The sequence below is a fragment of the Felis catus genome, chromosome D4, assembly GCF_018350175.1.
Source record: "Felis catus isolate Fca126 chromosome D4, F.catus_Fca126_mat1.0, whole genome shotgun sequence".
Taxonomy (NCBI): domain Eukaryota; kingdom Metazoa; phylum Chordata; class Mammalia; order Carnivora; family Felidae; genus Felis; species Felis catus.
In genome coordinates, this window is record NC_058380.1 from 81,579,705 (window position 1) to 81,592,200 (window position 12,496).

The 12,496-nt window shown below is 39.1% G+C and overlaps 3 protein-coding genes across 10 annotated transcripts in view; all 3 read right to left on the bottom strand.

Moving 5' to 3' along the window:
- The window catches only part of LOC105259623, a 34,535-nt gene extending 30,620 nt beyond the window's left edge, over positions 1–3,915 (bottom strand). Inside the window, 3 exon segments of the mRNA XM_011288460.3 lie at positions 2,549–2,967; positions 2,969–3,135; positions 3,138–3,915. Coding sequence (XP_011286762.3) covers positions 2,549–2,967; positions 2,969–3,135; positions 3,138–3,438 — 887 coding nt within the window. The 5' untranslated portion in view covers positions 3,439–3,915.
- The window catches only part of LOC111559126 (olfactory receptor 1L8-like), a 397,653-nt gene that overhangs the window by 151,859 nt on the left and 233,298 nt on the right, over positions 1–12,496 (bottom strand). The gene's annotated exons all lie outside the window — the stretch shown is intronic.
- The window catches only part of LOC111557539 (olfactory receptor 1L8-like), a 356,757-nt gene that overhangs the window by 110,962 nt on the left and 233,299 nt on the right, over positions 1–12,496 (bottom strand). The window lies entirely within an intron of this gene.

Consider the following 12,496-nt stretch of genomic DNA (forward strand, 5'->3'; position numbering starts at 1 on the left):
CCTTAAAGGAACAGAAGTGTGAACATAGGGATTGGGGTGGGTATACTAGGATGTATCAAAAGAAGAATAAATTTGGAACTTTGAATATAGTGGTAACTATTTTGACTGTGTAGGACCTAAGAATGTTAGACTACTCAACAGTGACAGGTAATAGAGTCCCCAGGTGGATCTTTGTACACTCTATGCTGACTTAATTGCTAACTGACACAATGATATTGGGGAAACCAAAACAGACATGTAGTCTCATCTCTTAGTCTGCTTGGGGCCTGTGGGAAAGCCCCAAACAGGGTTACAACATGTCTGCACTGCCACTGGATTAAGATTCCGTGAGGCTCAGAATGGAGAAAGAAACTAGAAGACCATCTAGAGAAACCACCATCTAGAGAAACCAGAAGGTAGGGCTAATTGGGCCAGTTTGAGCAGTAGGTTCAGGACATCAAAGGGACACTGATGGCAGGGATAGTGTGGAGCTGTATCCAGTAATCTTATACCTCAGCCTTCCTCGTATCCAGGGGTTATGTCATCAGGCCTTAGAACTCTTCCAAGGGACCCTCTCCTGAAATAACTGATCATGAGAAGTAGAAGGTATTTTTCTTGCCAGTTCAAAGGACAGAATAAAGCTAGGCCTTCTGTGGCCCACAATCTAGAACATTAGATGTCAATAGAATGAAAGAAGAGGTGCAAACTAAGGAAATCAAAAGAGAAGGACTCCTGGGTGGCCACCAGCTCCAGCCCTGACTATAAGAATACCCCCCTCCCCCCGGCCCTACCAAGGACTCCTACAGAGAATTATCTGGAAAGGAGATCTAGAGAAAAAAGTCAAGTCCTGATTCAGGTTATCAAACAAATGGAAAACTCAAGTACTAAGATGTGGCATGTGGCTTGACACAATTTGCATTTGTGCTCACCAACTGTGGAAGTCTGGAACAGTTTGATTGTGTGGGCAATGCTCAAAAATTATTTGTTTAAATAAATAGAGGAATCATGGAACATTTTAAGATAGGTTGAATCTGAGAAAAAAAGTGCAATGGGGAATGGGATTTGGGTAGCTAGTAGATACTTCGTCATACCAGAGAAATGTAAGGAATTTAAATTATGTGGCTCTTATGTTTTTTTAATTTAATTTTTTTAAATTTACATCCAAATTAGTTAGCATATAGTGCAACGGTGATTTCAGGAGTAGATTCCTTAGTGCCCCTTACCCATTTCGCCCATCCCCCCTCCCACAACCCCTTCAGTAACCCTCTGTTTGTTCTCCATATTTATGAGTCTCTTATGTTTTGTTCCCTTCCCTGTTTTTATATTATTTTTGTTTCCCTTCCCTTATGTTCATCTGTTTTGTCTCTTAAAGTCCTCATATGAGTGAAGTCATATGATATTTGTATGGCTCTTATTTTTAAATAATAATATTTTAGGGGTGCCTGGGTTGGTTAAGCATACAACTCTTGATTTTGGCTCAGGTCATGATCTCATGGTCATGAGATCAAGCCCCAGGTCAGGCTCTGCACTGGGCATGGGGCCGCTTGGGATTCTCTCTCTTTCTCTCTTTCTCTCTCTCGCTCTCCCTCTGCCCCTTCACTGCTTGCACTCTCTCTCTAAAAAAAAATCATATTTCAAATATTTCTAGGATTCTTAGAGGCAGAAGAAAACTTATTTGCTTATAAACTTTTTCCAACTCTGCAACTAAGTTATGTGGCGGATGCCTCTTTTTTAGATCTAAAGGCAAACCTGGAAGCAAACAAAGATGGTTACAGTGTTCACACCTTTTAAGTCATTAAAGGGTGCTGGCATTGAGCATTTCTGACCATCAAAGGGATGAGACAGCACAAAGAATTCATCCTTTCTGGTAAAATCTTGGCAAACTGTGTGAAGTGGGGCAACCAGTACAGAAATCTCAACTCTCAACTTCAGTCTTCTGATGTGGAACCCTTTATCTAGTCCGCATCTCCTGGAAAGTAACCTCTGTCCTTTATTTATTTCATCTTTACCTCCATTTAATGCTACCACCAAGACAGCCCCCAATTTTTTTTATGATTGGCAAATTAATAATCTGGAAATGGAAGTGTTATGAAAGCAGGGACTTGGTCTTATCCCATGCACTTAAGGAACTTAAGTTCCTTAGCTCTCAGCACTTAGCTCCCAGCACCTAGCAGGGGTCTGGTAGATATTTGTTGAATGAGTGAATCTCAGAGAAAGGATTGTTTTGACTTTTTGAGTGGGGACAAGGATGAAAACTTACAGCAGTAATAAAAATAGCTTTCACTTATTGAAAACCTACTATTATTTGTCACTATACAAAATGCACTTCAGAGTTTATCTCAGTTCATCTAGTCCTCCAGTCACCTTACTGGAGGATAGAGGTAACTATCTCCATTTTATAGATGAGAAGACTAAGGCTCAGAGTGGATAGGTAATGGGACTACAATCTTATGGCTAGTATGTGGCATACCCAAAACTGAAGCCAAGTTTGTGGCTTTAATGAAAAGCCACAATCACTGCATCTAAGAGGATAAAATTCTCCTGTGACTGAGGAGCCTCTTAAGGGCACCCTTCATGTCCTTGTTCCTCAGTCCATAGATAAAGGGGCTCAGCATGGGGGTCACCACAGTGTACACTTGCAGCTGCTGCCATGTCCTTCTCTTCAGAAGCAACAGAGGCAGGGCACAAGTAGGCACTGAAGAGCGTCCCATAGAACACACAGATGACACAGAGATGGGAACTACAGGTGGAAAAGGCCTTGCCTTCTGCACCAGGAGTTTGGACCCTTAGGAAGGCCAATATAATGTGGATGTAGGAGATGATAATGCAGATAAAGGGGACAACGAGTACTGTGCCTCCTATGGCAAAAACCATCAACATGCTGATGTGAGTGTCGGAACATGACAGCTTCAGGATAGGAGTTATGTCACAGAAAAAGTGAGCTATTTCCCCAGCAACAGAGAAGGACAGCCAAGCTATGAGGAGGGCAACAGTGAGTCAGGGCAACAGTGTGGGTGAGGACCCAGCACAATGCAAGCAGCAGGGCACAGACTTGGGGGCTCATGACTGTGGAGTAGTGGAGAGGGCGGCAAATGGCCACATAATGGTCATACACCATTACAGCCAGGAAGAAGCTCTCCAGATCGCCAAACATCAGAAATACATTTGTGTGAGGCAACCAGCATAGGAAATGGTGTGATGTTGAGTCTGCACATTTACCAGCATCTTGGTAACTGTGGAAGATGTTAAACCTATGTCGACAAAAGACAGGTTGGTCAGAAAGAAGTACGTGGAGGTGTGGGGGTGTGGGTCTGATCTGATGGCCAGGAAGATGAGCATGTTCCCAGTTAAAGTGACAAGATACATACACAGGAAAATTCCAAAGAGGAACTGCTTTTGCTCTGGTAACTTGGATATTCCTTGTGGGAAAAACTCAGAGATGCTGGATTGGTTTTCCATGACTGTGCAGCATCTGGAAGCTAGGGAGGAGAGTTAGATGCTAGATTTCTTCTAGAACTCTACATGTGATGACTCTCAAATCTTCTAACTTCCAAATCTCTCTTTATATTCATTATCTTCCCTAATCTGACTTCACTTCTAATCTGACTCTACTTCCTTCTTTTTCCTCTTTTTTAGGAATCTCATAGATTCTTCCTTTCTATTCTCTTTCCCTCTGGTCAATATTTTATACTCTTCTAAGGAGGCTCTGGGTACTTTTCAGTCCTGGCATTACCAAGCCTTGAACGAGGTCTACCATCCCATATCAGCTTCACCGTTGCTTTGCCCAGTACATGAGTAGACTGAGATGAGTTGAATTTTACATTCTCTTGGTAGTCCCAAAATTCATACATTTTTTTTTAATTTTTTTTCAACGTTTATTTATTTTTGGGACAGAGAGAGACAGAGCATGAACGGGGGAGGGGCAGAGAGAGAGGGAGACACAGATCGGAAACAGGCTCCAGGCTCTGAGCCATCAGCCCAGAGCCTGACGCGGGGCTCAAACTCACGGACCGCTGAGATCGTGACCTGGCTGAAGTTGGACGCTTAACCGACTGCGCCACCCAGGCGCCCCCATACAATTTTTTTAAACTACCACAATATCTCATTTTACAGGGAAGGGCATATAAACTCATGTTCCTTTATTTCTGTATCATTTCTTCTTAAATAGGAAATAAGGAGTTCTGTATTTTTTCCCTCTTGTATTTGAGTTTTTTGTCATTGGCATCATCATCATTGCATAGCTGACATTTACCAGCCACTTACTACACTTATCAGCCACTGTACTAAGCACTTCATACAGATCATCTCCTTTACTCCTTAAATAGCACTAGGAAGCAGATATTATTATTCCTACAATTGTATAGGGAAGAGAATTGACTAACATACAGAGGGACTCATAGCTTATAAATATTAGGGACAGAATTTCAACCCATAGCATTGGACACCAGAGACAGCATCATCAGTCAATATAGATAGGATACCTAGATACCTTCAAACATTTAGTCTCTCAAAATTTCTACTTTCATAGCTTTAGCCTCGCTTGCCCTTTCTATCTTGGATACTAGTCTTTTATAGAAAAACAATGAAGTTTACGAATGAGATAGACCCTACAGAATCATCTGGTCCAGAGGTCCTCAAACATTGGTCTGTGAGATGATTTCTAAAAGTACAGAATCCTCAGACCTACTGAGTTAAGTTATCTATGAGATAGTCTGGGTACCTGTATTTAAAAAACTAAAACTAAAACTAAACCCTCCTCAGGTATTTTGATGCTCAATAGGGATTAAGAAAACTTCATTTAGTTCAACTGCTCCATATGCTTCATAGATGATTAAGCAAAGTTTTGGAAAAGTGAAGTGACTGTAAAAGTTAACACTGCTTCTTAGAGGGAGATAGTATAAGAATCAGAGTATCCAGGCTCTCAGACTAGAACTGTTTCTGTTCAGTCAGCTACCTTTCCATTTTTCATGATTTTTCTTATCAATATCTTACAGATCTAAATACATCCCTACTCCCAATCTCTATTCAGAGTCCACACCTAAAGAAAAAACCACCTCCAAACCAATACAAGATATATTGAAGGATTTTTTCTATTTTGAAGTTAATATTTCAAACATTAGCAAGAGCAATAACTGAGAACCATCACATATTTATCTACTGCCGAACCCTACACTAATTGGGGAACACATCTCAGAGCTATATTACTTACCCTGAGAGACCAGGTGCCACAAGCTATTTTCTCCCCTACTCTATCTCTCAATGGCAAATGTAATGCCTCACAAAGGTTAGGCTCTGTAACTGGGCACATTCTAATAACCATGTCCTGGAGGCAGGAGACTCTCTTAAGACCCAACTGATGTGTATCTTCTCAAGAGGAAGGTGATGCAGACCAGCAGACATGCTGTTCCTGGCATCCAGATCCTACCTTTAGTGAATGAGTCCATTCATTTCCATTGGAGACCTCAAAGAGATTGCAATTTATTTTAGGGAAGACCTGTATCTCTTTAATTATCTCTGTTGGCATACAATCCCTTGATCAGACTATTCCTATAGAGGTCCCTCAGTCTATACTACCAACCAGTTAACATCAGAAATCCTCTAAAAGTGTCCAAAGCTGTACTCAAGGGCCTTGTGCTAATATCTCTTGTTCTATCTTTTGGTTCTTCCTTTCCCTAAAAGGGTTTCTCATCCTTAATCCTGTCTAAAGTCTCAGAAAACTTTGTAGATCCTAGAGACAACAATGAGGTGCTTCCTGAACCTTAGGGCAACCTGTGTCTCTGTCATCACAGGGTAGTAAGATCCCTTTACTTACCTCCACTGCTTCCTCATCTACTGTGTCTGCCAACAAGTAAGAGCTGGCTTCGACATGATGGAGAGGATATTACAAAGGCAATAACTATTAGTCTGTAGTTTGTCTCAAGTTTCCCTTCTTACTGCTACTCTGGTTGCTAAGAAGTCATTGCAGATGTCCTTAATTTGGGAGGAAGGTAGGAAGAGCTCAGATTCTTCTTGACAACGTTTGTAATGGGATTTACTGGAATCAGAATTTAGGATCAAGAATAATAAATACAGAAGCAAAAAAGAGCTTGCTAAGCTGAGGTTAAAAATAAGTTTAGAGGGGAAAAGGGAGAATGAGAGCAAGAGCAAGAGTGAGAGAGCAAGAGAGAGAAGGATTCTAGACAAGAAGCCTAAGAGATCAACAAAGGATTGCAAAACCAAGCCAAGGATAAATCTGAAGGGAAGGCCAGAGTTATCTTAGTTACATTCATCAGCTGGAACAAAGAAGTTCTGTACTGGATTTTTAAGATGCTCTGGGACATGTGGTACTCTGATCCCCTTCAACACAGGTATTCAGGAGTTTTGAGGTATTTTATGTTTGTCTTTTGAAACCTGAACTGAGAAACTCAGAAACAGGGAGCTGGCTCATCAGGCTAATAACAGGAGAAAGCTGAAGAGGGTTCTACTTTGGGCACCTGCAGACAGGGAGCCATGGGACAGAGTTCCCTAGAGCCTTGTTAGAGCTAACATTCATAATTGCCCAATTTACTGTATGAATCTCTCATAATAGACCAAGTTAGTAAAGTACTGGCTTCATTAAAAATTTTTGGAAGCTGTTATTTTCTGTTAAGTGGTAGCATTAAGGAGTTATGCTGTTTGTATTGATTTGTAAACAGTCCATGCAAAAATGCACTTTCTCTGTAAATAAATATCCTAGCTTTCTCACTTGCAACAAAATTCCTGTTCCTAATTTCTTCCTATAAAGAAATCTGGAAGCTGCTACAAAGAGTTTAGAGGCATATGATATATATTTCCGAAAGAATTCTCGGGATTCCAGTTAAAGATGTTATATTAAAGTCATGGATCCTGGGGCGCCAGGGTGGCTCAGTCGGTTAAGTGTCCAACTTAGGCTCAGGTCATGATCTCACAGTTCTAGCCCCACATCAGGCTCTGTGCTGACAGCTCAGAGCCTGGACCCTGCTTCAGATTCTGTGTCTCCCTGTCTCTGTCTGCCCCACCCCCAATTGTGCTCTGCCTCTGTCTCTCAAAAATGAGTAAACGTTAAAAATTTTTTTTAAAAGTCATGTATCTAATTTTACACTCTCCTAAAATTCTGCCAAAAGTAAAGTGATTTTTTTTAAAAAGTCATAAACCCCACAAGGACAGATAAAAGTAGAAAGGGAGTGGTGAGGGGAGAAGTGAGAGAGTGGTGATCAAGATGGTCTTAACATTGCCCTCAACTTGACAAAGCTGTAGGCAGTTTCTCCTGGCTGTGGGCCCCTGACCTCCACTTTCTTAGAGCTTTACTTTAGAAGACTTACAGAGTTAATTTTTTTCTCTGCCCCTTTGAGATATACGTCTTCTCTCATGTTCTTGACAGTTGTACAACCTGGGAATGTCTTTCTTAAGGGCCTGGGAGCCATCTCTTTAAAATGCAATCGTGAAGAAAGAACATACTTATCTCCTAGTCTCTGTGGAAGGGTAGGAGCCCTACTTTAGTGGATGCCAGTCAGCAAACACAGTCTAATCACAGTAACTGCCTTATAATCACAGTGCTTTTCCACTAGCTCACCCCAGCAGTTAAAAATCCTCCTGCTGGCTCAGTCAGTAGGACATGTGACCTTTGATCTCAGGGTCATGAGTCCAAGCCCCACATTTGGTGTAGAGCTTACTTTAAAAAAAAAAAGTCCTCCTGCCTTTTTTATTTTTCCAGTGGAATTGAGTTCAGTATTTTTCCCCTCCTGTAATCATCTCTTCCCCCAGTTTTACTGAAATATAATTTACATGCAACGCTGTATAAGTTTAAGGTGTACAGCATAGTGACTTGACTTGCATATATTGTAAAATGATTACCACAGTAAGTTTACTTATCCATCATCTCATATAGATACCAAAAAAAAAAAAAAAAAAAAGGAAAAAATTGCTTTTTCTTCTTGTGATGAGAACTTTTAGGATCTACTCTCTTTTTTTTTTTTTTCAACGTTTTTATTTTTATTTTTAGGACAGAGAAAGACAGAGCATGAACGGGGGAGGGGCAGAGAGAGAGGGAGACACAGATCGGAAACAGGCTCCAGGCTCTGAGCCATCAGCCTAGAGCCCGACGCGGGGCTCGAACTCCCGGACCGCGAGATCGTGACCTGGCTGAAGTCGGACGCTTAACTGACTGCGCCACCCAGGCGCCCCAGGATCTACTCTTTCAACGGCTTTCCAATATACTGCACAGTAGTGTTAACTATGGGCATCATGTTGTATATTATATCCCCAGTACTTAAATTTATTTATCTTATAACTGAAAGTTTCTACCTTTTAACCACCTTATTCAAACTCCCCAAACTCCTAACTCCTACCTCTGGAAACCATAAATCTGATTCCTTTGTCTGTAAGTATGGGATTTTTGGTTTTTTGGCATTTTTTTAATTCCACATGTAAGTGAGAGCCACATATACAGTATTTGTCTTTCTCCATCTGACTTACTTCACTTAGCATAATATCCTTAAGGTCCATTCGTATTCTTGCAAACGGAAGGATTCCATTCTTTTTTTTTTTTTTATTGCTGAAGAGTATTCCATTGTGTGTGTGTCTGTATGTGTGTGTGTCTCACAGCTTCTATATCACTCATCTCCCGATGGACACTTCCATTGTTTCCGTGTCTTGGCTGTGGCCAATAATGCTGCAATAAACACGGAGTGCGGATATCTCTTGGACATAGTGTTTTATTTACTTCAAGTATATTACCAGATGTGGAATTGTTGGACTGTATGGTAGTTCTATTTTTAATTTTTTGAAGTACCTCCATACTGTTTCCTATAGTGCCTGCACTGACTTAGAATTCCTCCAACTGTGAACAAGAGTTCTCTTTTCTCCATATCTTCACCTGCCAATAGTATTGAATAAGGTCTTCTTTGCATGTTTAGCTCCATATGCTGCAATTTTTCTTTATCTCCATGTGGCATTAAATGAGTGAACAGATATGGAAAAGTGGAATTCTAAACTGCCAGTAGGTGAAATATAAGAATCAATCTTGTCACACCAAAGAATCCTCAGAAAGGCCCACAAACTGGAAGCCCTTGGTACCTTGGGACCCAGGAGTGAAAGGGTAGTCTAAGAGGTGACAGTTATTTCAGGAAAACCTAGGTCCCTTAGATTACTCTTTATATCCCACCCTGTGGGAATGCTATCCCTGTCTTATCCCAGCTAGAAACTGGGAGGTTTACTTTCTGGAGAAGCTTAGGAATGGGGGTTGCCACAAATAGCTCAGAATTATATTATTAGTGAATCATGTGAAAAACAAGGAAAATATATGACTATACATGCACACCAAATGTTGAATGCTGAGACCCACAGCCCTTTATCCAGATTTTTCTTCTAGACCTCTATCTTGAATACAGAATATTAGAATAATTTTCTTCTCCTACTGGCATTGGAGACCCCTCCTCAAAACGCATTTCCAAGCCAGATCATGCTTCAGTGGAACTCAAAGTCAACAGCTCCATCTATAAGCATAGAGCTACCAGCCAGTTTCCAAAAATGTACTGGGTTATGGCATAAGTCAACACAGCACATAAATCTGAAGTGCACAACTCAATGAATTTTTCATGTTTACACCTGTGTAACACCCCGCTAATCAAGATATATAATATCTCCTCCAAGTTAGAAGGCTCCCTCTTTTCCCTTCTGAGCCATTATCCTCTTGGAGTAACTACTCTTGTGATACATATTACCAGAAGATTAGTTTTGTCTATCATTAAAGTTCAAGTAAAAGGAATCACATGGTAGAACTCTTACATCTGGCTTCTTTAGCTCAACATGACATCTGTCACATTCAGTCATGTTGTGACATGATTTGTATTGTATTGCTATATAATATTTCATTACACAAATAATACTTTATTCATTTTTTCTGTTGATGAACATATATGGTCATTTCCAATTTTTGACTATTATGAGTAAAGGTGACAGGAACATCCTTAAGTATGTCTTTTGTGGGCCATATGTACTTACTTCTCTCAGGTGTATATGCAGAAGTGATATGTCTGAGTCTTAGGGTAAGTAATATTTAACTTTAGTATATGTAGGCAAACTATGTTCCAAATGCTTATACAAATTTACATTCCCATCCAAAATAATTGAGAGTTCTAGTTGCTAAATAGTCTCAAAAAAGTATCAGTGTCAGTCTTTTTATCTCTGGGGTAATGTTGAGGAAAACTGGGGAGATGAAAATGTCATTAATACATTTTAAAATGTCATAATACATTTTAAAAATGTATATATTTTAAGTATTTATTTAAATTCCAGTTAACATACAGTGTAATATTATTTTCAGGTGTACAATATGGTGATTCAACACTTCCATGGAACACCTGGTGCTCATCACAAGTGCACCCCTTAACCTCTATCACCTGTTTAACCCATCATCCCAGCCACCTCCCCTCTGCTAACCATCAGTTTGTTCTCTATAGTTAAGAGTCAGTTTCTTGGTTTGCCTCTCTCACTCTTTTTTCTCTATGTTTTGTTTCTTAAATTCCACATACGAGTGAAATCATATGGTATTTGATTTCTCTGACTTACTTCGCTTAGCATAATGCTCTCTAGCTCCATCTATAGTGGCTACATGGATATATACATATATAAACATTCATTAATTTTTACAGGTATTATTTGTGTTTTTTACTCCCTGTACTTTTTTTAATGTAAGGACAATTTTTTTCATGTAAGGCTATTATGAGCAACTTTAAGCTGATGAATGCCAATTTGAGTAAAATGGACAAATACTTCAAAGATAAAATACATGAAAGCCGACAAAGGAAAAGAAAATCTGAATAGTTTCCTATCTACTAGAGAAATGGAATGCATTATCAAAAGTTCCCATAATAAAAATATCAAGTCCCCAGTGATTTCACTGTTGGGTTCTTCCAAACATTTAAGGAAGAAATAATCAGTCTTACATGAACTCATCACTGAACTCTTCACCAGAATAGTAGAAGAAGAAAAAGTCTGTGACTCTTTTTGTGAGGCAAGCATGGCACTAATACTAAAATTTGAGAGGTAAATAAAAAGAAAGGAAAATCAAAGAATGATCTTTGATGTTTCAAAACTCTAAATGAAAAATTACAAAATTAAAATCAGAGTTACACAGAAAGCATACTACACTGAGCCAAAGGATTTATTCGTGATGATAGGTTAGTTTAACATTTGAAAACCCATCAATGAAAATCATTCCACTAACACGTAAAGGAGAATAATCATTTCAAAATTTCAATAGATGAAACAAAAGTATTTGATAAACTTCAACACCCATTTGCAACAAAACCTATAGGAAACTAGGAATATTTCCCTTCTTCTGCTGGCTTTATACTTCATTTGTTTTCTTTTTCTAGCTCCTTTAGGTGTAAGGTTAGGTTGTATATTTGACACTTTTCTGGATTCTTGATGTAGACCTGTATTGCTATAAACATCCCTCTAATGACCACTTTTGCTGCATCCCAAAGGTTTTGGATGGTCATGTTTCATTTTCATTTGTTTCCAGGTACTTGTTAATTTCTTCTTTAATTTCCTGGTTGACCATTAATTCTTTAGTAGGATGTTCTTTAGCCTCCATGAATTAGTGATCTTTCCGAATTTCTTCTTCTGATTGACTTCAAATTTCATAGTGTTGTGATCAGAAAATTTGCACGGTATGACTTCAATTTTTTTGTACTTGTTGAGGGCTGATTTCTGACCCAGTATGTGATCTAATCTGGAGAATGTTACATGTGCATTTGAAAAAAAAATGCATATTCTGCTGCTTTTGGATGAAATGTTCCAAATATTCCTGTTAAGTCCATCTGGTATAGTGTGTCATTCAAAGCCATTGTTTCCTTGTTGATTTTCTGCTTACATGATCTGTCCTTTGCTGTAAGTGAGGTGTTAAAGTCCCCTACTATTATCATATTATTATCAATGATTTCCTTTCTGTTTGTTATTGTTTTATATATTTGGGTGTTCTGAGTTAGGAGCATAAATATGTACAATTATTAGATGTTCTTGTTGGATAGACCCCCTTAGTATGATGTAATGAATGCCCTTCTTCATCTCTTGTTACAGCCTTTAGTTTAAAATCTAGTTTGCCTGATATAAGTATTGCTACTCTGGCTTTCTTCTGATATCCATTTGCATGGTAAATATTTCTTCATCCCCTCACTTTCAATCTACAGGTGTCTTTCAGTCTAAAATGAGTCTCTTGCTGGCAGCAAATAGATGGGTCTTGTTTTTTTTTTAATCTATTCTGATACTTCTGTGTGTTTTGATTGGAGTATGTAGCTCATTTACAGTTGGAGTAATTACTGACAGATAGGAATTTAGTGCCATTTCATTACAGAACAAATATGTTAAACTGTCTATACTACCCCAAAGAATGCACACATTTAATGCAATCCATATTAAAATACCAACAGCATTTTTCACAGGACTACAATGAATAATCCTAAAATTTGCATGGAGCCAGAAAAGACCTGGAATAGCCAAAGCTATCTTGAAAAAG